Source organism: Corvus moneduloides, chromosome 3, assembly GCF_009650955.1.
Source record: "Corvus moneduloides isolate bCorMon1 chromosome 3, bCorMon1.pri, whole genome shotgun sequence".
In the NCBI taxonomy this organism is placed as follows: domain Eukaryota; kingdom Metazoa; phylum Chordata; class Aves; order Passeriformes; family Corvidae; genus Corvus; species Corvus moneduloides.
Genome location: NC_045478.1, coordinates 117,306,658 through 117,332,558, shown reverse-complemented (window position 1 = coordinate 117,332,558; position 25,901 = coordinate 117,306,658). Strand labels below are relative to the sequence as shown.

At 42.7% G+C, this 25,901-nt stretch overlaps 1 protein-coding gene and 1 long non-coding RNA gene across 4 annotated transcripts in view; one reads left to right on the top strand and one right to left on the bottom strand.

The window, feature by feature from the left end:
- The window catches only part of PLCB1 (phospholipase C beta 1), a 352,437-nt gene extending 327,922 nt beyond the window's left edge, over nt 1-24,515 (top strand). The window contains exons 32-33 of one of the 2 annotated variants that reach the window (XM_032103716.1): nt 3,361-3,425; nt 21,123-21,211. In XM_032103716.1, coding sequence (XP_031959607.1) covers nt 3,361-3,399 — 39 coding nt within the window. In that variant the 3' untranslated portion in view covers nt 3,400-3,425; nt 21,123-21,211. Of the gene's footprint in view, nt 1-3,360; nt 3,426-21,122 lie in introns of both variants that reach the window. The other variant, XM_032103715.1, reaches the window with a different exon arrangement.
- The window catches only part of LOC116441612, an 82,526-nt gene that overhangs the window by 19,157 nt on the left and 37,468 nt on the right, over nt 1-25,901 (bottom strand). The gene's annotated exons all lie outside the window — the stretch shown is intronic.

Genomic DNA, 25,901 nt, shown 5'->3' with positions numbered 1-25,901 from the left:
GGCGTCTCCAGAAAGCTTCTGGGAAACCAGCATTAGGTAGAGAGTGACTATGAATAGCAGATAGTGTTTTAACACTCCTCCCTGCCATCAGTGTTCTACAGTCTGGTTTCTGTGTGTGTCTTCCCTAAAATGTTGTCTCAGCACCAATAAAAGCAACAGATACTTGGCTGCTTTATGATTTGCGAACGTGTATGTATTTTCTGTGTTTTATTATCTCTGTGTTAGAGATTTCACAAAGAGCTGCTTAATGCAATGTCTGTACAAACAGAAAGATTCTGCTCACACTGGAATCAAGTTGCTCAGGCATTTTCAAAACCATGCAATTCCGGAAGTACAGTCATGACCATCAGAATGAATAGAAAAGAGCTTGAAATTCAGTGTTTGTTTTAATCCCTGTGTTTCTCTCTGACTTTCTCTTTCTGACGCTGCAAGGCCATGCCTGGAGCTCCCAAACTAGTGAGCACCCGTGTGGGAAATATCTGACAGATGTCTGCTGCACTGCCACCATTTGGATCGGGAGCATCCCAGTGGTGCAAGTGCACAGACTGTGTTGTTAAAAGCTCAATAAAAAATACAGGTTTTGAGTGGTGCACACCCTACTCGCAGCTAAGTGTTTGTATCTGGTAACCCTAATTTCCTCTGCCTGTGGGATTCATGCTACCCAGATATCTCTGTTACTTTCCATGGACTGTGTTTTGATAAATAATCAAGGAGAAAATCCTCAGTTTGGTTAAGTAGAGCAGAGTTTGTTACCATTTTTGAATGTTGCTTTTGTTGAAATGTTTACTTATTTCTGATGTTCATCCTGCAGGTAGGTAAAATCTGGATACTGGCAAATGTGTGCCTCCTTTGCACACCTAAATCCCGGCGTGTGAGCACAACACGCCTCACACAAAGTACACACACCTCTTCCCAAACCAAAACGTGTCCTTTAGCAGGGAGGCTGGCTAAAAACGGTGCCAAAAGAAAGGAAAAGTATTCGTGTTGCACAAACTAAGGAATCTAGCAAGAGGATGCTTAGTAGTGTTTTCCAAGACTGGTTTTAAGGGAATTTTTAATCAAATCTTAACCGGCTTTCAGTAGTTACAAACCTCACTGAAGTAACTAGGCCAACATCTCCAGCAACAAAATGTTTGTGTGCTGCAAACTTATATGTAATTTTGTAAAAATTGCCAATTTTCTGTGAGTTGCTTTATCTGATTTGTCAGTCAGTGGGAGCACAGAAACTGAAGTACATAGATCAGAGGGACAGAAAAATGAAGTTTATCAGGAGGAGTGATAAGGAACTATGCAAAACAAAGTAGCTTTCTTAATTCACTTTACATTTCACCTTCTTGCTACTACCTTTTTGTCTGCTACAAACTGTCACCCTCTGCTTCCTCAGCTAATATTTTAGGTTCATTTTGCATGTCAAGATGGTGCAAGCTGCCACAGCCAGTGGTACCCATTCCCTGAGCCCCACGTGTATCTCCTAACACCATTTGTGACAGTGTTAATGCTGTAGCTTTACAGCCCACTGCTGCCAAGGTGAGAAAGAGAGAAAATAAATAAAATTCTTCAAGGAGAAAATAAATAAAGTTCATTTCATTCATTTGCTGCAATACATCATAAGAAGGTGGCATAGGTTCCCTTACACAGCATTTCAATCAAATCCAGCCAGTTGTTAGCTAATGATATTTTCTGCCTGCATTGTGACTCAATTAGAAGGCCTTTATGAATCTGCATGAAAGTAAAATGAGGACACAGTGCTCAGACATATTGTTCTGCTTCTTCACCCATTACCAAGGAAGTGACTCAGTAATTGTATTCAGTTTAAGAAAATGCTTTGAGGAAATGTTTTGTAACAAATATTAAAAGTACTACCTCACTTTCTAAGCTATTTCATCTTTACATATTAAATGAGAAGCTTTATTTTGTGTTATTGTCTGTTTCTTTTTAAAGGTTTCCATTTTCCGTTTCATTTGTAACAAACCTGACACCTAAGACAAAGCACAGGTTACCTCAGTGAGCTCACATGCAATTATTCCATGGCTGGCTGTCACCTGCGTGTCACCTGCGTGTGACAGGGGATGCCACTGCAGCTCTGGCTCCTGGACAATGCAGATACAATACTGTCCAGAATACATGATAAAGTATAAAGTAGATGATGCGGGAAGTGTCAAGATTTTGGTGGCACCAACCCTGTCGTGACAGAACTGTGATTTAACTTCTGCAAACAGAACCAAGTTCAGCGATAGACTCATGCGATTGCTACCGTATGGAGCAGTAAATCACTTAATGCTGAAATAACACTGATTTTACAGTAAGACAAAACAATTGCCACACTAATTTAACACAACAGAGAAGGAAACATGCTGCAGCCACTTGAAAAAGGCAGGGCAATGATGTTTAAGGACTGCACTTAGCAACAACCAAAAAGTCACCCATTTTTTTTACTTCTGGGCTATAATTTCACAGCCATCTTCTAGTAACTGCAAAAACTAAGGAACAAACTTAGGCCTTTTTGGTTGCTGCTGGATTACCTTCAGGACTTCTCTGCTCCAGACCTTAGACCTCTCCAAGAGAGAGAGTTTGAGTTCAGGGTGCTCAGAGCGGTGCGTGATGCTGTCCCAGTGAGTCAGGGACGGCACGTCAGGGGCTTCGGGCCAATCTGACAATCCTGGAGCACGTCAGGGGCTTCAGGACAATCTGACAATCCTGCTGCTCTTTGAACTGCCAAACACAAGTTTCAGCTCCAGAGATAAACAGCAGCTCGGGACGAAGGTGAGAGAACAGTGGTAACACCTCCAGGAGCAGCGTGTCCCTCACATTTCCTGCTCAGGTACTCGTGCAAGACTGACTCCAAGAGAATAGGCTGGAGCAGCACCACTCCTGTAAGCACTTGGGGATGTCCTTGGAGGTTTTCCATCCAAACTGCCCTGAGTTCGTGACATTAGGCATGATTTCAGTCTAAGGCCAGAGGTATCTCCTCCAGCTCATACTTCAGGTGGCATGGCTGATGCTCATTTCTTCCTTCAGACACGCTTCCTTCCCTTTCCCAGAAAAAAGGTGACTTTTCTTGCAACCTGCGTAAGCTGCCACTTCAACTAAAGCTGGATCTCCTTGTAACACAGTTGAAATATTGTCCTCTTGTAGCATGGAGTGACAGGTTGTGATAAATAGACTGTTTCTCTGACTAACATGTACCTAGTCAAATATTAATGAGCCAGCACACAGAAGCATGAAGTCATCTTTTGTTTTTCATTAAGTGCATAGATTAAAGAGATGTTGCTTTACTGTAATGCACAGAATTATGTCATTTCAGCTTAGAGTAATTGTTAATCACCTCAAATTGAAATGATCCTTGGTTTTGTTTTAAAGAGCATAGAAGAACAAGAAGTAGAGGAAAAACAGAAGTAGAAATGGAATGTGAGACTATAGTGAAAGTGAGTGAAAAATTCCCCTTTTTATCTAGTAATGCTGATGTTGTTTTTATTTTACATGTCAAAACCAAGTCAGGATCATCCACAATTTACTGCCTGGTGGTTTTTCTGAAATCCTTGAGCTATTCTAGCCCTGATTATTACCTGCTAGCTGCATTACATGAGCTGCCACTGACCATTACATCCCTTCGATACCGCAAAAGCAGTTTGTGCCTTCTTCGGATCATACCCCACCCCATTGTCTCCCTGCCTGTTTTACTTATTGCTGCTTCTGCCCCACCTCAGTGCAGCCATCAGGGGCTGCGTGTAACAGCATGATTGTCCCAGCTTTCTTGCCACAGCCCTCTGGGTCATCGGGATATCCTCTGTTCTCTGCTCACAGTAGCTGCAGTACTCTCAGATCAGAACACCAGGCACTATGAAATTTCTCACTGAAGTGGTAAAGAAGATTGATTAATGTGGGGGTAGGAATTGAGAGCATCTGAATGTAGAAGTGGGAGGTGGGGAAAGGTGTTGAAGGTAGGAATTCTGGGTACTTCTGAAGATTAAGCTTACCAAGTAGATAAATTAGGGTTTTGTCATCTGGGACACCAGAGTACGGGATAAAGAAGGGATTAACCAGGGCATCACAGCAGAAGGAAGAATTGGGGTACAAAGAGAAAGAATTGATGAATGTGGATCAGTAAAACAGGATTAGTGAAGCCTAAAGGGGAAGATTTAAAGGTAAGAGAGTGAGTTTTTCAGGGAGGAGGAAGAGAACAGAAGACAACTGGAGAAAGGCAGGCAAAGCCTAGAAGAAAGATGAAAGTAGAATAAAGTAAGGGAGTTTTTTTCACTGCTTTATGGAAGGGCCAATGATGACAAGATGGTGATGGAATGAAGTACTGTTTCAAGTGTGTCTGCTATCAGGAGACACAATTATATACAAGTAAACTTCTGTATCCTCCTGCAAACACAGCCATACCAGAAGGTCTTGGGCTTTCATTGTCGAGGGGGTAGCAATAAGCCACACACCTTTGTCACTAAATCAGGGAATCCTGCTTGCTTTGTATTTTTATTTACTATTTCACCTTCTACTCCTTTCTTCTGGATTGCTTTGATTTGCTTTGCATGTTTGGGGAGAGAACCGCCATGGTTCTAAGTGAGGGCTGTATTTGTTCTCTTAGCCTGTCTGGGGTGGTTGTTTGGTTTTTTAAATACTTATCATGTCCTTTTCCATGGACATGCACTGGCAAGGAAGAAGGAACCAACTCTGGGTGTTTGATCAGTGCCTTGCACAGTACAGATTGACTTCTATGCTTTGCAGAAAGGCAAAGTTTGATTTATGAAGTGGCTGTAACTTGGTTTGTCAGGGTTTTTTTGCTGTGAATCACCTGCCTCTGCTCACACAGACCCCAGCATATTCCTCACGTATCGATTCACATCATTATGTGCTTACAGTTTATTTAAAGGTTTTTGCTGTTGCATAGTAAGTGAACACTTTTTTCAAATGCTTGTTGAAAATAACACAATTGCAAATATTGTTTAATTCTCTTATTGTGGCAGGGTTAGAGATTAAAACTGAGGTGGGGCCTTGATTTCATGAGTGCTGTTTTCCTCTTGGACACAGCAAGGGAACTAAATGTGTGTTTCCTGAGCACAGTGGTTGTGACAAAAGAAAGCAGAGCCCATAATGAATATGTTGGCACCTCCACAGTATTCAAAGGAGTGACTTACTGAAGATGGCAAGATTAAACTGGCAATTGCACACTAGGGGACTGGGATTTCTTTGTTGTTTGTGTTTAAGTGACAGGAGAATATCGATTTCTGTTCCTGAGGGATGTGCTGTCTTCCTTTCCTGAAAAGCAGGAGGATGGGAATAGAGATGAGCTGCCTTGAAACAACTCACTGAACATTCGAAAAAACAAAAAAAACTTGTTTTAACTCTGTTCTTGTCATACATCACTTACATTTTAAATAATAAATATGAGGCCAACCTCGTATCACCTGCCTGGGTCAAGTTAGGATATCTTGGGAGGATGCTGGGAACCTTGGCAAATCCAACTGCTCCTGCACAGTTAAAAGGAAATCAGACCCCAGAGAAGAACCTCCCGTGGTTGCAAGTAACCACTTTGACACCACTGGAATTATTCTTTCCTTGGCTTCATCCTGCTCTCGGAACTTGAGCCTCACAGACTGTGTTAAGGAGAAGCTGTGCGTGGTGGAACTGTGCACCCTACCTGTGCATGAAAACTGGGAAACAAAATGAATTGGCACTGAGTACTCAGGGAGTTCCAAAATGGGTGAAGGAATCCATCACACCAAAGCAAACAGGAGAATGATGCGATGTGAAGAAACATTTGTTTTCACCCCTTTCTGCTCTCACTGCTGCATCCACAGGACAAGGCCTTTGGAATGCTCTGAAGGACCAGGATAGGGCAGGGCAGGCAGAGCAGAAGGAGAGAGTCAGTTTTTCCTGCATGCCAGAAAGGAGTATCTCAGCTCCTGCTCTGGTGGAGTAAACCGCTGGCTTTGGGCTGAAGAAAACTGATCACCTTAGAGAATATTTCTGCACAGGAGAGGCACAGAATCCTTCTAAGCCACAATAAAAGCTATGCAGAAATCTAGAAAAATTACATACATTACAGCTTCATTCAGGAGCTGTTTGAATCCTCTAGTGACTAAATGTTTGATAGCTACAGGAAGAACTCCTATGTAGTTCACAGTTTTGTTTGTCAGCAGTAGATAAAATTTTGAAACAGAAAGGAAAGAATGTAGACTTACAAGTCCAGTCTTTTAATTCTGCTTTTGCACTAGGACATTTTTGCTGGATAGGGATGGCTCTTAAGAACTCTAAAAAGTAAGACCTAAAAGCAACTGCTGCACTTTTCCCATCCTTTAAGCTGTGTTTCAAATGGACACTGAAGTGGATGAGAGAGCTTTTCAGTGAGGCTTCAGCCATATGCAAGTGTTGTCTAGGATCAAGCTGTCCTTTTTCCTAAACCTGGAATTTTGTAAGTCTTTTGGTAGCTGTTGCACACATCCAGAATTCTGCACAGTACAACTTCAGCCTCCAGGTTCAGCTACTGCATGGCCTGGGGGTGTGATACTGCACCGTGGTGCCTCTCATCCTGACAGCTTTATTTTCACAAAGTAGGCGTTAATGCCTGAATAAAACATATGGCGTGGAGCTTATAGGGCAAATTATTTCACAGCCTGCTGATACTGAAGGTTAGCATTTCTAGAAACAGCTTACAGTCACTCATCTGTGGTCCTCCTCAGGATTATTTCTATTAGGAGATGTAGAAGTGCTCAGGTCAGGGGTCAGGTTTATTCTGCAGGGTGTTACATAGGTCGGTGAGATCTCAGTGTAGTATTTCTGCTCTCAGAATGCTCCTTGCTGCTGAAAATTTTGCAGATTCAGTTTTCAGAGCAGAGGTCGAGTTTCAGAAGTCGGTATTCCTGATGGGATTGACTTGCAGCAATTAAATGTTTCCCTGTTATTTCAGTAATCCACCTTACTCCACATAGCCTGGATGCTGCTGGAGGTGGGAGAGACCAGCCTGTAATGCCAAGTGGCATGGAAACTATAGGAGCTCCTGGGAATGATAACTCACTGTCAGTCTTTCTGTCAGGGATCACTGTAATTCTGAGCAGGAGCTCATGCTTTCCATGCCATAAAGGAATAAATTCTGCGGTGACTTCTCCCCAGTTCCATGTCAGTGTTAACGCCTCCTTTTGGCCTGGAGTACCCTTCATTCCCATTTGTATTCAGACAGGCACTACTGCAGCTCCCACTTGAAAATACTAATTGGTTGAAAATTAATTCCAATTTTTAAATTATTACTTAGCTTTTTTACTTTTGAAGTGATCTTTTTTTTTAAGACTGGAGTTAATTTCTTGTAATATCAGCTGCCATGTAATGGTTGCAACTCATAAGCAGATTTAATTCAGTGATATAAACCATGTTTGAGGATTTACATAGGCCAGGATCCTCTCTGTTGGCTACTGCAGGAATTGATTTAATGTGGAAAAGCAATAAACCTGCTCACAGGTCCACATCCTTTATGGGAAGAGATGGCTGTTTTCCCATCCAATCACCAGTAGAGAGGACAGATTATAAATATGGATGTTGTCTGCTCAGAAGTTGAAATATTCTGTGCCCTCCTGAATTCCTTTCTGAAAAGTTTTCTGGGCAAGTAAGTACAGCTTCAGCACGCAGTCATCCATCAGAGTGCCCAGGGTGTGTTTTCATGTCCAATTCTGTCATTGCCCTGAGACCCTGGGCAGGTCCCTCTCCACAGTGTGCTGGAGATCACAAAACAATACAGGTCTTTGATAGATACCTCACCAAAGATCCTTTTTGTACCTGTCCTCCCTGAACAAACTGCATCTTTTGTATGAATATTTCAGTACATGATTTTTTTCCCACAAAACCCATGTTTATGTCAGTGGAGTCATTATATTGATGTACTTAAAAATATTCAGATGTCTTCCCTTTTTCATGTGTGTGTATAGCATCCACAAGCACACAGACCTGTCACAAGAGGATTGACTCAGTATTCACCCTTGTGTGCTCCCTATAGCTTATTAGTATCAGGAGGAGGATGCTCTGCCTTTCCTTATTTAAAAGTACAATTAACCGTAGGATGCAGGAGACAGGGAACTGCAGGTGGAGCTGGCAGAGGCTGACAGGGAGTGAGCTGCTGATTTAAAGAAGTCTCTCTCCCAGCTATAGTTCCCTCCATCCGAATATTTCAGCTGCTTTTATTCTAATTTCTATGGCAGGAAGATGCCATTCCCAAGATCTCTTTGAACCAGCTGACGTTATCTTTGGCTTCTCTGCGCTGCAGGCATGGAGGATTTGGGAAAACAACACCTACCAAGGAATGGCTGCACTTTCTAAAGTAACCCCATTCCCTTGGTCAGTGCTGCTGTGCCAGACATGGCAGTTCCTGCTGTGCCTCTGACAGGTGCCAGCAGGAACCAGCCCAAATGGGACAAATGCCAAAGTGTAGCTTCAGTGTGTCCATGAAGCAAAATAAGACCAGACAAGAGAAATTCAGTTGTCCTTAGATCTGCTCTGCAAAGACTTAAAAGCGTGTGTTGGAGGCTTCTTGGAGAGCCTTGAGCCATAACAGCAGGGGAAATTAAAATTGGTGTCTTCTCCTGCTGTATGGCCCAGATATTCCTCTGCAGCCTGCCTCCCCCTGACTTCTGAAAGAGTAACTTAACAATTTAAATTCCCCATTGGTTGCATTTGTAATTATCCTGTGCAGAATCTCCTGAAGTAGCTCTCCTCCAGATTCTGTGTGGTGGCTGCCTTTCCTTTGCATTAATCATGGGAGCTCTTTTCCCTTTTGCCTGAGAGCAGCCGTGCCAATCGATCTGAAAATGGATGCACTGGAAAAGCAACACTGCAAGTTCAACACAAAGATTTTTAAGCTTATGGCTTCCACAGTCTGTGTCAATGTGTGACAGAAGAGAATTGTAAACTGAGAAAGAGTTCTCCTGTGAATTCAGTGCCCCCATTATCTCCTTCTCTATCCGAAGGGCTGAGGAAATCTTTTTTGTTAGCCAAGACAGCTTGGTGCTCCAGCTTAATTTTCATTGCATAATTTTAAATACAGATCGTGCCAACAGTGCTGCAATTAATGGATAGCCTAAAGACTTATTATTTCAAACTAATTGATATGTAAGAAAGTTTAAATAACATAAGTGATAAGAATTTTTTAGGAATAATTCTGTAACTAACTCAGAATAATCTTTTTACTGTTATTTAGAGTAGTAGATGACTTTATTATTCACTCACCATCACTAAATCTAATGTCTGTCTGTACTTCTCTAGTTCTAAATAGATTTCCATGAGATGGGGAAAAGATGACATTTTATAGTCCTTGTTCTAAAAGTTGTTTCTGCAAGTTAATAATCTCATTCATTTCCGATACCATAATTTGAAATAAATACTCCCTAAGTTCCAGATGAATTTCTGTTATCCCCAACAGAGATGTGTACTCTACACATTTTTAAAATAGGGCTCTAAAGCGAGAAATGTGTGTTTTTAAAGTACTCTTCTGCTTCTTCACATCACTTGATCACTTATGAAAGGTCTTTATTTTTCTAGTGGTTATTAAACTTATCTTCAACTAGATCGTGATCAGAATTGGCATCAGAGAATACACTCTAAAGCTGTAAGACCTCTCAAGAACTTTTTAATGCTTTTGGAAGATGCCAAGTACCAAAATAATAATAAAACACTGATAGAGCACTAAAAAGATAAGTTCTTGTAATGGAAAGAGGTTTGTTCTACTGCCAATGTTTTTTTCTTAAATAAGGTTTTGCATGGTGCAAAACTTTTCCAAGAGAGAAGCTACTGATAGTGATACCCATAAATGAAATCAGATTAAAAACAAAGTGGAGCTCATGGGGGATCATGATAGGCATTTTGATGGCATGCCTCTCAGTGGAAAAAAAAGCAAAGGGCTTAGTGAAGTTCCATGAGATTCATCTCAGTTCGGGCTTGACCCTCTGATGAACTAAACTTCGATGAACTGTATTAACTTCAGGAGGAGAGAAGCCAGGGACCAGATCCAGCTCACAGTGGAAAAGCTCATGGTTCCTGTAGTGGGCTTGAGGCGTGGGGGAGGCCCCAGTGTGACCTTCTCATGCATGAGCTCGGTGGGGACAGGAGGCACCAGAGGAACGCATTCTCTAGGTAGCTTTAAGTTGTGGTGTCCCTTACCCTCCTGTCTCTGCTGGCTTCTAGGGAATTAGTGTATCCCTTTTCCTGGCAACAGCAAGGTCTGGCCACAGAAGTCAATGGCAGTATCTTTAAGAGATATGTTCAAGAGGACTTTCAGATGTCTGGCTGCTTGGCAAGATGGAAAGTGTTCCATGGCACAGACACACAGGCACTGTGACACACATTTTCTGTCACAGTGGCTCACTGAATATATCCCACCACACCAGAGAAGAGGGTGTGAGGCTGCTTGGGCTGCAGCATGAGCAGGGTGGCAGTTCCTCACCCAGAATAAGCATTAGGAGGGAAAAACACCCTCAGCAGTTTCCTTTCCTCATGGAGCTCAGGTGCTGGACAGAAACCCAGATCAGGTTGTACACAAAGAGAGCAAGGTCTGGATGTGAGAAAGACATCTGCCCTTCTCTGTGTGAAGTAGTTACCTCTTGTCTGTTGGAGCAGGCTTGGATTTTAAGCAGCAACGTGGTCCCTTTTCCTAGACTCCTTCGCGCCTTGCAGTTTGCTTAAATTGAAAAAGAGAGTGATTTTCAGGTGAAAACCCTGAGCCACTGAAACACAACTTCTGCACCACTTATTTTGAGGCAGTTTATTCCCAGATCTCTGCTGGGTGAGGAGCAAGCCCTTCATGCCCTTTTGTGCCAGCAGTTCCTTCACTTGATCTGGTCAGTTTGCATCTGTACTTGTGTGGTTGTAGATCCAAACTGTAGGTCCAAACCCCATTAAAGCTAGTCACTGTGCTGTAGACTGAAGTGAACTTTGGGTATGTGCTTTACCAGGCATGAGTTCAAGCTGCTCTGGGCAGCAGTGGGATGGGCTTTGTCCTGTTGGTCGGGCTTGATGAAATTACCTTATATGTCAATTTTTGCATTGTGGGATGCTTGCTGAACATCACTGAAATAAAGTTTTCTGCATGGGTCATTTAAACTTGATGGGTAATTAGAGAGTTGCCTAAGTTTGCAGCAGTCAGCATTAATATGAACTTTGGAGAAAATGTTTAAATGAAAACAACTGAACTGAAATATTGATCCCTTGAACTTCATCGTGAGGATGGCTCCATTAACCTCCCATTGCACAGTACTGCCTAATCCAGTAACAGCAGTACAGACAACAAGAGGAGGGTTTTCTCCTTTAAAGCTCGTTGTAGTATCAGGAAGTAAAAACCTTCAGGCTGTTTTTAATTAGGTTGAACCTCTGGGCAGAGTCACTCTTACGTTAAGCTCTAAAGTTTGTAATAGTTGCAGTTAAAATTCTACACTAACTTCGCTTCTCAAGTAAAAAAAACCAAGTGTGTTGTGTAATACAGCATGAAACAATGAGAAGTGTGGATATATGGATGAAGTCATGGTGGAAGTAGAGGGATAGGAAGATAATCACAGTATATAAACAGAGAGCAGCCATGAACTTACCAGACTCAGAGTCCCCAGCAGCAATGATACATCTCCATTTGATGGTCATTAGATAATAATGAACATATACATCAGCACGTAAGTTTGAATTGGGTCCCAGCTTTTTGTCATTGTTAAACTCAGCCTCAAAACTTCCCTGACACTTGGAAGTACAAAGGCCAAAATACTAAGCCATCATTTCTGGAAGATGGAAAATGAGGGATAGCGGCTCTGTCTCTGCTGTTAAACGTCTGCCAGGTTCTGAATGGATTTTTTTCATTAGCCTGGTATGTTAAAAAATAATGGGTCAGTCACTAAAGTGGCTCATTATTTGGGGAGAGTCAATGCAAAAGTCCCTGCAAATAGTGAAGAGGAAGCCAGGTTCATGTTGTTAATGAGTTAGGAAATATTTTGGAATAGCCTTCGTTGTTACAAGGGATTACAGAACTGCAACTACTTGAAAAGATTTTCAAAGAAACTTCTAAGGCTTTGATCTTTATTCAGAGTGCGCTTGCTTTCTAGTCTAAAAACATTCATTTTTAACAGGATATTAGGAGAAGGACTGGCTGCTCAGTAATTTTCCAAGCAGACTTTTCAGTGAGGCTCCATCCTGCAGAGGCTCTCTCGCATGGAGAGCTACAGTCACTGCAAGGTAAACTTCAGAGTTGCAGCAGAGGCTTTATCAGTGTGATTATTTCTGAGCTAATGATGGCTTGCTTCTAAACCTCCGTGCAGCTCCCTGACAATTATCAGTGAATTACAGTGAGTGTGTACCTTAAGAAAGGTGCTGTCTCAAGATGCACAGCCCTCAGTGTGTGTTTGGAGCTCTTATTACTCGAAACAGGCTCGAGAGTCAGGGCCGAGCAGGAAGGGCAGAGCAGGGTATGGCAGTGAAAGGAGGTGCCAGACTTAATCACAGGGTGAACTGTTCCTTTTCCTTTGAGGAGCACAGTGATGCCCCTGGAGGGAGACAGAGAAATAGATTATTTACTTCCTTTTCATTGTCGTACTGGAGGAGAAATCTCTGTGCTCAGAGGGAATTTTCTTAGATAATGATGGGACCTGTTAGAGATGTCCTGCCAAGAGTCAGACACAGGCAACGCTGTAATTATCTATTAGCAAGGTGGATATGAGAGACTGGACAGTGCTTTGTTAAACTGAACCCAGAGTTCAGTTTAGGTGAGGATCCAAAAGCTGTGCTGGGGGTTCCACCACCTTCTTTTTCAGATCTGTACTTCAGCAGCTCCTGAGCCCTCACACAGGAGGCCTTAAGCACTTGAAACTTTCTTTTCTTGTCTCTCCTCTTTCAAAAATAACCAGAATCTCTCACTTTGAGGGACAACACCACTTTTAGGCAAAACACAATATATATTAAGTGGCCCTGCAGATTCCATGGCCCGTTGGGGACATCCTGCTCTGCTGCCGTGGTGCTGCACAGCTCCGAGTCCTGCGTTCTCTGATCCATACGGGGTTTGAAATATTTCTGGAATATATTGTTGCTGTTGTAACCTCAAGATGTCATTTGAAATGAGTTTCCAAGGGACTGTCATGACCTCTTGAGATGAGAATTACAGTACTGCTACTCTTGGAAGGCCTGTGCTGTTGGACAGTCAGCTGCCTGTTTACAGGCTGCCTTGGAGGCATCGTGGAAGTGGAAAAAAATCACTTGTTAGACAGTAATGGCTGCACTGATTTTTTTTGTTGTTTGTTTGTTTTGCAGTATCCAAAATATGGTCAGCACTTTAGGAAAGGACCAGTTAAGAAGCTCTCTTTGAGCTCTGTCACTCCAGCTATTTACCCTGGATCCACCCCAATAAACTAAGGGCAGTATCTGCCGATAGATGAGACTTCAGGGGAATTTCTCTGGATTTACTGCATTGAAACTGAGGAGATTCTCCTTTGCTTACAGTGAAGATAACTTACTCTAGTGATGATGAAAAAGAACAGAATCTCAGAATCTAGCCTTAAAACGCCCATAGAAAGGGGATTTTTTTCCTGTTCATTCTAGCTCAAATTATTTTTATTCATATGCATCATGAGGTGCACAGGTCACACATTTATGGAATCACCTAAGAGCCACTTGACAGCTTAAGAAAGCATTTTATCCAAAAAAGCAAACTGTTTCATGAAATAATCATCAGAACAAGGAGTAATTCCAAGTATGCAGCTTACAAGGCACAGAGCAGGGCTTTGCATGAGAATAAACTACCGTACTTTTGAAGAAATGGGACACAAGAGTTACTGTGAAGAAAATCCTCCCACAGAATTCAGAATTTCTTTAAAGAAATTGCAAGAGATCTGAAATTGCTGCTAATAATACAATTGCCAGAAGGAAAAGATCACCGGTTTAGGCTTTTGCTGTAAGGACCTTCTCTAACCCAGAAGGTTTCAGCAGATATACTGAACAGGTGTATATGTGTATAACCTGGGCAGCACTGATGGGCATCTCACCACCCAAACATTTATTTTGAATCAGTTATTGGAACAAATGTTGGTTTTCTATACAGAAGGTAGATATGAGTTGCCTTATGAGAGTGTTAAAATCCAGGAGCCCGGGTCCCAGGTTTCCTCGCGGTCCCATTGGTTTAATTGAGGTTGCAGTTAATAAAGGCGGAGACACAGATTGATGGAGGCCCCAAGGTTACAGTCTAGTGCCTTGAGACAGCAGATATTAAAGGGACTCGTTTATGTGGGGACTTGTTGTACCCTCGGGGAGGCAGAACAAATCACCTTTGCTTTAATAGGAAGAGACACTGAGCTGAAACATGGCAGATAAGGGAGGCAGTGGGAGGGGGAGTGTCTGTACAAGGGGAGATAACACAGGATGTGTTATCCACTCCGTGGCTTGTGATGCACTTCAGGTGATTGCTGGTGATTTTTTCCAAGGAGAGTGTCTGGACTGTGCAGCCTGTTGGCATGGGAAGGCAGAGGGGCAAAAGCAGATCAGTCAAAACCATGGCTGAGCCAGCATCCCTGGTCTCAGGAAAACAGCACGGAGACTTTGTGGGGCGGAGAGATCGGCCTGATGGGTTCGACCTTGTGGGAAGGGCTAGGGGAGCATCACCTTCAGGTGGGGAGGCAGAGAAGGAGTCTAGGAATTGGTGTGCCTGGTGCCTCTCATGGTCTGGAAAATAACCATTGTTGGAAAATGCAGAGATGTCCTTGTCTGAGGACAGGAGTCATTAACCGGAGCTTTCCAGTCAGCATGAAGACATTTCCTGCTGTTGTTTACCTGGTGCCGTGCTGTTCCTCATGCCACCTCAGATACCAAGTGCCCTTAGGCTCTCCTTAATGATTCCGCACTCCCACATCTCCTGAGATAAAACCTTGTCTGCCTGAATACAGGGTTAGCAATGTTGTCCCAAAGCTTTGTTAAGCCCAAATGTTAACATGGTGGCAGGTTCCTTTATGCACTTGCTTGATGTCACTGGGAGAAAAAAGGAGCATTTAGGTGCCCTCAGCACATGCAGAATTAACTCCTTTCCCAGGCCTGGGCAAACAGCCTCCCGAGGACCTGCTGTTCCCAGCTGCTGTCTTAGGGCCATTCTGACAGAGGGCAGAGATGGGCATGCCAGTTGTGGCAAGGTCCTGCAGGGGAGTCCTGGGTCCCCTCAAGCCCCACATTCTCTCCTGAAGTCCCCGTCTCCAGCCAAGTGCTGCAGAGGAACTGTGGCCTTGAGGCATGAGGACATCTGAGCAGTGGTTACTCCTTTGCCTTCCCAGCACAAATCTGCTTAGTGGAGGGAATAACATGGTCCTTAATAAGGAACTCCTACTGTTTCCAATTAAACAAAAATTGCTGCCTATAAATCACTTGATCCCTGAGCTCTGTTCCTCAATTTCACTCTCCCTGTTACTGAGCCTCCATCTGCTTTTAACAGTTCTTGCTACTCATATGTCTTGTAATGCTGTATCCCTCCAGAATGGCTTTCTAATTAAGTAAGCTCTGAAAATGAAAAGCAGAAGAACAGCAGCCTTTTTACTCTGTACCCTTAATCTGGGAGTCCTCTATGTGCTATTTTGGAAGCTAAATTGAGGTCGCTGACATTATGCATATTTGTTGTCTGATGCAGGCTTAAAAGCCCCAAATCCTCTATTTAAAATTATCTTTAGGCACATGGGTCAAATATTTGCAGGAAGAAAAATAAGTATTTGTAGCTTTACTAGATTTAGAGAAGGAGGGGAGGAGTGAGAAAGGGGCCCCAATCCCAGCCCAGTGTTGCTTTTGCAATGTGGATTCACTGCCCACTGAAAATATCAGTGTTGCTGGTGTTAACAAAATAAACATTTCCAATGACACGTGATAAGGAAAACGGGAGCTTTGCTAAACAGAAATTCCCTGGAGAGGTCGCAGCCCCCCTTTTGTTACAAATGGTGTAGTGACCAGTTACTGCCTCTTGTCAAAATACATTCTGCTGAAATTGCACAGAGGAAATGAATGCAGTTGAGTTTCTCATCAGGAAAACAAAAAGAACAGGCACTGTCTATGTGGAATTAAATAATATCCTGCATGTGGGTAGTGCCAGAGTAATTATAGATACAAACGAGTATCACATTTCAACTGGTGAATAAATGCAACAATCAAATACCAAAAAGAGTAATTTTTTATATATTCTGCTGCACTCTGCCCCAAGGGGAAATAGCACAACTTTAAAATGTCTCACATTTGAAATCCTAACTCAAAAATAGTGCAAAAAGCTTGAGAATAAAGAGTTTGCTGTTGGAAATGTCAGAGATTGTTGGAGATACTGAACTATTTAGTCCTCAGAGTCTATTTTTACCTAAATTGTTGAGCCAGGATATTTGAATAATTTTCCATTCATAATTCACTGCATCATTCAGGGAAAGAAAGTGATCAGGAAAACAAAATAAGATAAATTTAAAAGGAGATATAACAGAAACAAAAAACTCAAAAAGCTGCCCTTAGAGAAAAACTCCCAGCAGAATGGAAAAATCTGAGACTTAAAAAAGTGACTGATTTGGAGTCATATCAAATTTTTGCAGTGGGAGAACTTCATCAGAACAAATAGGGCCATAATTAATGTTTTTGATTCAACAAAACTGTATTTTGGTGGGTTTTTTTCACCAAAATGTGTAACCAGTTGTATTTCGTATATAACTTTCTCAAAACATCTTTGGCTGAAGATTAATTCTCGGGATGCTTTTTAAGTAGTGACCCTTACATTATTTTTGAGTTGCAAATATATTTTTAAAAACCCATGTGAGCTGGAATGAATCCCAGTGCGGGTGGAAGTGGGTTGGTTTTGCATCAGATAAGATGTTACAGCAGGAGAAGGATGCTATGAGGCCACAGGCCAAGCATGCGGTGTCCCAAGCTGTGTGGGGACGGAAGAGAGGGAGAACTGTTTGGAAAGGCCTTGGATTGGTGACTTCCAAAAGGCCACTCTCAGGGTACAACGGGAAGGAACAGCGGCGCTCACAGTAAGGACTTCAAAGGTGTCGCAGGAAGGGAGACGGGCTGGACGTGTTTCCCGCCAGTTTCCCTTTCCCTTGGGCTGCCGGAGTGCGGGGAGGAGGTGAGGGGGAGGCGGGGCTGTGTGGGCCAGCGGGGTGTCCACCTCTTGCCTTGAAGCCCTCCTGGTCGCTTGTGCTGGCAGCACGCTGCGTTTGCCACGTGACCGCTTTATTTCGGTTCTTGGTAGAAACAGAAGTTCATTGGATCACATTGTAAGCATGCGAGAGTTTACAGGGGCTTGGTCAGGAGTGTCTAAACCCACAACCTCTGCTGCTGTACTCCTTTATTGATCACAGTCTGCTTTTAGTGCTATTCATGCTGTTCATTTGGTAGTTCTAATAATAACAGCTAGGTATAAATATAAATGTAAACAGTTTTAATAATACCATCTGTTTTCTTTTCTGAGTGTGTTTTCTTTGCTTTAAGCTGAACAACCATAATAATTTTCCCCTCCCACATTCCAAGGAAGGACTGCAAGGCCTTTCCCTGACTGATGACCCTTTTTGGAAAGCGGCTGTAGCTGAGGATGCTGAAGAGCCCTTTGAATTGGGAGGGAACGTGAGTCCATGAGCTGGGCAGCTGGCTGGCCACCAGGAGCCCTGCTCACTTGTAAAGCCCTGCTCATGTCCTGCCCCTCGGCTCACGGCTGTGTTGGCTGTACTCGAGGTGCAGATGGTGGTGTTTGTCCAGGGCAGTTTTTGTGCAAAGCTGATGTGAGCATCAGCTGGCATTTTTTAACTTGTGCTGTCGGGTAAAAAATTACAGGGCAGGTAGATGGAAGCACACATTCAAGAGCTGGCCACAGCCATCAAGAGTGACTGACACATTCATCTGTCCCCAAGGACCCCACTGCAAACACCTAATGATGGCTCTAAATTTTAAAGTATTAACTCACTGCCTGTCACTAAAGTACATGGGGGTGAGATCTATCTGAACAAGAAATAGTGTCCAACTGTGGGACACTAAAGCTACATGGAGGTGACATTCATGTTGTTTTTGCTGTGGGTTAGAGAGAGGACAGAGGATCTATAAGAGGGCAGGTAGTGAGATAACAGAAGGGAGAAGGCTGTTACATGTTAATGAGGACAGTGGTCCAGATAACAATCTGCCTGTCTAATCATCGGTCTCATTCCCCCCCCTTGTGTGACTCCAAAATCCTAACAGCAAGTGTAGGTCACCTTGAGTAGCTAGAGAATAGAGGAATTGGGGTAGGTGGACTTGTGATGGGAAGCAACCCAAGAGGACAGGAAACTGAGTGGGAAGGCCACCCTGGGGTGGAGTCTGGTGAGGAGCTGGTTGGGCAGAGAGGTTTTTACTTTCACACTAATGTGGCACCTTGTCTTGCCATCAGCAAGCCACATGAGAGATGTGTGTGGCTACTGCTGCTGCTGGGAGGGCAGCTTTCCATTCACTGCCATGAACTGTAATGTCCCTGTAAAGCCACAGAATAAATAGGATACTGAGGCTTTTAAAAGAAAAACAGCTGGATTTTTTAGGCCAGCTGGTTTTAAGCAGTCAACCTGTTTCTTTAACCTTGTGTGGTAGCTTGGGGGTCAGGGAATGGATGGGATCTGAGGGGCTTGTCAGACGCTGAGCAAGGGGAAGAACTGACAGTGCCTTTGGAATCGAAAAGAAAACTAATTTTTACACACTGATGCAGTTTTAATCAACCCTCCTTGTCTGCTGTCTGCTCCTGCTCAACTAACTTCAACCTTCTCATGATTAGATATCTATATAGACTGACTGTGGAGACAGAAAGGTAGCTCCAGATTCATGTCATTTCTATAAAATGCTCGACTTAGGGGGGATTAGCCACTGGATGCACTTTAGGAGGAGAGTATTAGACACAATTGTTATCTAACAACATGCTTATGGTTGCACTGGGTTCAGATAACGTTCAGTTTCTGAGGGATTTCAAGTATTTCTTTTGCTCTTAAACCTAATTAAGCAAATCGAGATTCTGAAGGAAGTTGAGAGCCATGAGACTTTTTCCTGACTTACATTACACAGCTTCTTCTATACCTGAGGTGTCTAGAATTCACAAATTCAGTAATGCCATGTACTACAACAAGGTGGGGGAAATGCAGCAGCTCATCTCTGGCTTGGACACTGCTGTTTTTTAAGCAGTGCAGGTATTTAGCCATGAACTGTAACCCCAAGCACGACTGCACCAAGAAGGAAGACCTGTTGCCTAGAATTAAATCTTTGGGTTTGCAGTATGACCTATGTGAGTGCCGTGCTGCCGACACTCCAGCCAGTGCGGATGTGATCTCTCAGGAGTGAGGAGCTCCCTGGGCAGCAGGAATGGAGTCCTGGGGCTGTGGTGAGCAGGGCAGTGAGGGATGATCAGCATCATTTTTCAGTTTCCTCCACCAGCCACCCTATGGCACTGTTCCTTTGATGATGCCTGTACTTGCGGAAGTGTTTGCAAAATGGAGACAAAAGGAGGATCCCTTTGTGTCTAGACATAAAGCCAGGACTCAAAGGGGTTCAGGAAAAGAAGAAGGGTGTTATGATAATGATTAACTACCACAGTGACAGTGATGTATTTCTAGTTGATAGAAATACAGATTTAGAGGCAGGGTGTGTTTTAGTGGAACCATTTGTGCCTCAGACCTGGTTTTTATCTGAGGTAGAAAACCAAGGCCAGGACATGAGGAAAACTGCCAGAAAGAAGGCAGGAAAAGAGCTTTAGCAGGGAAGCCAAAAGGAAAAAGACAGATCTTAGATCTTGAGGAAGAAAAGCTGCAGAATTTGTCTAATTAAGGAATGTAGAACTAGACCGGGTGAGCTAAGGACATTGATTTGCACATCAGGAGAAAGGAGAAGAGGCCTCACAAAAATAAAGTCAGAGATGCAGGATGAAAACCAGGACAGAAGCATGGGGAATGGGATTGGCAGGGCTCAGAGGGAGGGGTACTGATAAAGTCACATGGTGTGTGTGGACAGGTCAAGGATGGTAAGACTAGGATAGGACCTAATGTGCAAGTGAGAATTTGTGTTGCCTGTTGAGAGCTGTTGCAGTGGGGTGAAGGAGACCTGAAACTGCATAGGATAGACTCAGGCCTAGAGCTGAAGGATCAGAATTCCTAGCACCTTTATCCTGGAAATCCTGGAAAAATACATAGCTGAGAACACAACTGCCTAAGAAACTATTGCAAAACTGCTGCAGCTACAGTTAGCAGAACCTGACTCCCTCTTTTTAAGAAGGTGGGTAGATGGATGGATGAACGGACAGACAGAGCGGGTCTGGCTTTGGAACTCACCCTTTTTGCTTCCTGCTGCCCTCATACTGGTCATGATGAAAAAATTGGCTTTGTCTTCAGTTGAAACTTTCATACACATTAATGTTTTTTAAATAATGGATCGTGCAGATCCTAATATGGGCACTAAAAACAAAGGCTGTACAAATAAATACTGGGAAAGGACCCACTGCTTCCTGAAGACTGATAGCCAGATTTCTTTCTGCATGCCTTTTGCATCCTGTTGATGATACGACACTTTTTCCCCAGTAATGTCCAAGACACGTTCTGCATTAATCCGATAATGTAACTTTCCATGATCTAGCCCTAAGAAATGCAATTTAACTTGTTTTCCCTCCCTCTCTGACTCCCTTTGACAACTGACTTTTTCCTAATGGTTTCTCCAACCCAAGAAATCTGGCAAAAGTTGTTTTATTGTTCTCAGAGCAATGTTTGTGGTGTGTTTGATGTGTGATTAACTACCTGAAGCTCAGTGAAGGCCTTGCTCTTTCAAAGGCTTATCCGTGATCCATACTACACCTGAATGGGGTCTTGTCAAAGCCAGTGGGAGTATGGACACCAGTACGGTAAAATCCACATGTATCCGAAGGATTTGGGTACCCAAGGATGGTACCCAAAACCAGCCTTATGACTGCACGTTCCTTCAGCTTTGCAATGACTGCATGGAAATTAATAGGCACTTTGGATGCGTGGTGCCAATATGGGAAAGAAGGGAATACATTCTTGAATTGTGCAGAAATGCCTTGTGATTCCCCTCCTGCCTGGTGTGGTACTTTCCCCATCCTGTAGCGCTGGTCACATTAGATACACCTGAAGACAGCTTTGTCTCTTTTGTTGTAGTTGCAGGTGGAACTTGATCAGGAATATCAAGACAAATTCAAAAGACTGCCTTTGGAAATTCTGGAGTTCGTACAGGAAGCCATGAAAGGGAAAATCAGTGAAGATGGAGACCACAGTTCTGCCCCCTCTTCCCTGGCATCTGACAGTGGAAAATCAAATCATAAACCTCCACAAAGTGAAGAGGAATTGGAAGAAGATAATCAAGAAAAAGTGTTTGATACTACTTTTTAACTACCCAAGAAACAATCAGTGCGCCAGGGCGCACCATTCCCAACTGCCCATCTCTGCTCTCCCGGGGTCAGCTGCCACCGGAGCGCTTCGGGAGGCAGGAGGAATCTGCATTCAAGTGCACATTTCCCCAAAGGAGCATTTTATAAAAAGTATTCTGCAAAGGTCTTCATTCTCATTCTTCATCTGATTATTATTCTAAAGCTTAGTGCAGTTGTAATGGGAAAATTAATACCTTACCCTCCCTCTTCTCTTTATTTTTCTTTTTTTGGTTTTTTTTTTTTTGTGTTGTTTTGTTTTGTTGTGGGTGTTTGTTTGGTTTGGTTTGGTTTGGTTTGGTTTGGTTTTTTTTTTTTGACAATTTACAATGGGTAATTTTCTGGCCATGTTCACTGTTAAGAATGTTTAATGAAGACCAGTGTATTGTACAGAGACAAATGTGTGCAGATTCCCTTTTGGAGTGCCAGTGCAAAGTGCTCCAAACTTATAGAGATCCTGGCGAATATTACCACAGTACTTACTCATATTTTGTTTCCTTCTTTATAACTGCACCTTGACAGCTGTACCATCCTTTTACATTTGCACTGAAACATTGGATCCTTTTTAGCTCCGCAAGCACTGGTGGCTTGCTGTCTTGAAATTATGTTTATCACATGGAGAGACATATATTTGCTGCTGAAACTTCTTGGAACTGTGGGGACGAGAGGAAAACGGAGCGAAGAATCCGCGCGGAGGTTGTCGGTGTCTGTGTACGTCTGTGTCTGTTACGCCGTGTGAGTGCATATATGTTTGTATATATATATATAGCTATATGTGCACACACATCTGTCCATATACACACACAGCATGCTTCTATTTGAAGTTGATGTGGTCTCTTGGCCAAATGGAATGTTTCAGGGATCCGTGAGTAGAGAGAATCTTTCCGAGAGCTAACATCTGGGTTTTACTGCTATAGAATAATCATGGAATCATAGAATTCTTTTTGTGGTGTTAGTGTTGTAAATCAAAGTAGTTTTAGAATATAAATTTGATATATATTTTGCAGACTCAAAAGTATTGATTTTAAGTATCATATTTTAATCTTACTGAATTTGATAGGATTATAAAATGTTTAGGACTACAGTATTTGAAATCTAACAGAATCTTCCATTATTGTTAAGACTGATGTTCAGTTTTACTAAGGTCTAAAATTTAAAAGCAAAGTATAAAAACCTGACCACTGTTATTTAAAAATGTGTATGAATCTGTTTAACTGACTTGTTAAAGTAAGAACAATCAAAGTTAGTGTACTGTATGATATGCATGAGAGAAGTAACAGCACATTCTGAGAAATTTCTATCAGACGACAGAGAGACGTTGTGAAAGTCAGGATATTTGAAAAGGTAAAGACATGCTGTTCTCTGGATTCCCATCCCAACAGAAATAGGAGTTATGAAACATCTCAGATTCGGATTCCTACTGGGGCCAGTGCACGATCCTTCCCTCGGCCGTTGGTGGAGGTGCCTTAGGGCAAAGGAGAAACCAGCTCAGGAGCCCCAGATTGGCCTCAAGACACTTGATCCTGCAAAGTTGTGTTTTCCTGCACCGCTGGGCTCAGGAGCTGGGCTGGGAGTAACATTCACATTCACATTTGCAAGATCGGGGCCTTACTTAGCATTAAACAGCAATCGGAGAAAGCAATCAGTTAAGAGGGAGGCATCTTAACACATCGTTAACAGTTACCTTACTTCCATTCCCTCAGGATTTTAGTACTTAAAGTAACTTATTTTATTTAAATTTAAGCAATAAAATACAAACCAAGGTTAAGTTTTCAGTTAAATAATGGTGTATATATATATAAGTTCAAATCTTGGAAAACAAGCAGTATTTTGATGTTTCCTTTTTAAACTTAGAGCAGAAAGAAAGAAAAATTGCACACTGTTTGGAGATCATATTTTGAATTAAACTGTTCTAGTTTATGATGATGAAATCAGTGCACATGAAATTCAAAAATCTGACTTTCATCTTAACGCTAGGAAAGGTGACTCTTCTGCTAATCCTAGTTTTGCACTTTGAAATCAATCTTAATCACTCATTGAAAATGTAGAGTCAAGATTTAATGCTGCATTTTATAAAGTTAAAATGACGTATTGTCTAAATTATTACGGGAATAAACTGATAGCAGTGTTCATGCTAAAACTGAAACTATTGCATTACAGAAACCGTTGTACAGTGCAGTCTTTTTGGTAAAATCGCGGCTCCTCTGAATCTCAGTGCGACGTTCCTGTGGACTTCAGGGGAGCCAGGACTTCGCCACAGTCTTCAAAGAAACTTGGGCAAATAAATACTAATTAACCTTTTATTTATATTTAATAAGAAATAAATATACTGGTTGGGTTAAATATACTATCAGCTGTAGTCATTTTACAGTACGTTTGTATTTGACCATTTCCTGTCCTCACATTTTTTTATATCTGTACAGTGCCACTTTCTGCAGGTGTAAGGTAGTGTGTAACCCTGTACATCTTGCATCGTTCAAACTATTTCAGTGAAACCGTTATCATTTAATATTGATATTACTTGAACTAGAGTAAGATAATGAAAAAAGGGTCTTTATGATGTGCAAGTCTTGTGCCTTTTATGTATTTGCCTTGTTCCGTGTTGAATGTGTGGAAATGCTGTATTGTGGACTTTCTGCTGTATAGAATAGAGCTGTCTATATTAAACTAGGTTGTGCACTTCAGATATCTTTACACTACTGAAAATAGCTTGGTTTTGGCAGTATAAGCAGAATTTTAAAAATTCTAATGAAGGCCAGACATTTTAGATTTAACATGTTCATAATTATGTTAATTAATGCTCATGTATTAGCTAAACATTCACTGACAGATAACTAAAGGGACATCATTGCTTGCCTTTCTTTGAAATCAGTGTTGCTCTTGTACATTGTATTAATAGTGTCTGTGATTGATTAGTCCTTGATGATTTGCTTTCAGAGTAGGATGAAATATTCCAGTTAACATGTACATATTTTTTCGGTTCCTCAATCTATGATTGTTTCAGAGGCATAATTCACATTTTTGTAAAAATTCTATGCAATTTTGTGGCATGATGTTTCTTCCACTTGTAATTTTATGTGCTTACATTACAGATCCAAAGGACAAATAAAAATTTCTTAACACAAGACCAGTTTTCTCTGTTCATTGACTCGAAAACCTCAGTTGACTCGGGAGACCTTACCCTGACCCCTTCGCTGACGGGAGGGGCAGTGCCGGGAGAAGGCAGGGAAATTTCCCTGCAGGCTTTTGTGTTCACACCAAGAACAAGAAATGGCACATGCCTGTGCTTCCAGCCCCTGCCCCTCCCAGAGGCACAATGTGCATTTGCTGGTGCTCTGAAACAATGGGAAACAAAAAGCAGCGTGCAGGAGCCAACGAACTGGTAAGAAAATATGTTGGTTTATAGGAAGGCTTTTGCAGAAGAGCTGGGAAGTGATTTCCAGCCATACCAGTAAACTGCCTCGACAAATTACAGCACCTTGACTTCTGTTCCACTGCCCCCGCTGCTTCACTCATCATCTGTTCAATTATATATGTGCTGTGAAATGTACCTTTGCAGGGCCTTCCACAGAGAGCACTGAAAAATAAACCTATTCCTTTGGCTTTTGACTTCCCTTCCCCTATTGAATTTACAATGTACAAAATTATCTCTGGGAGAAGAGATAAGCAGGTATATTAATCCACTGTACTGAGGGATATACCTGTTAAAATAAATAGTCTCCGAAGCAGCTGGAGTCAAATCACCCACTAGAAGGGAAACGAGGTCTGACACACGGGATGAGGGCGGGCAAGGAAGGGAGGAACAGGGCTGAAAGCAGAGCCATGAGTCTGACAGACTGCAGTAAGACTAGGATGGAAATGGAGAAGTGGGGGGAATAAAAAAAAATTGATACATTTTCTTCCCCAAAGAGGAGCAATGGGGTGTGACATCAAGAGTGGGTTTGCGGAGATGGTGATGGTGATGGTGAGCACAGAGGGAAAAGCCAAGCCACCACGGGAAGGATTGGGAAACAACCCTTGGCTCCTGCAGGGCTCAGTGAGGTAGGATTCTCACAGCAGGCTGAGCAGGCGACCTTGGTGCTTGTACTTGGGCCACAGAAGGCTGACTTGGCTGGGAGAGAGGAACAGGTTGGGATGTGTGGAAAAGCTGTTTGGAGGCCGAGCACAGGGAGGTTGATGTTGCAGAGGCCAAGTAGTGGGACCTGAGCTGCTTTGAGAAGCCCAGTGGGCTGTTGAGCTTCAGGTGGGTTCTGCGAATGCTCCTGGTGATGGCCAGAAGAAAACCAGTCCCACCACAGCAGCAGAAGCCTGCTACTGCCAGGTGGGGAAAGTGGCTGAAGACTTCATTTTGCCCTCAGAATTTATGCTTTGAGAACTAGTGCTAGTGCCAGGTTCTGCCAGGAGTAACTCGGCAGCTTCCTGACCTTACACTGTTTCCTTCACTGTGGGGCAGCTTCCAGGAGAGTACCAGGTCCAACTGAGATGTTGGAATGAGCACTGGGGAACATTGCTG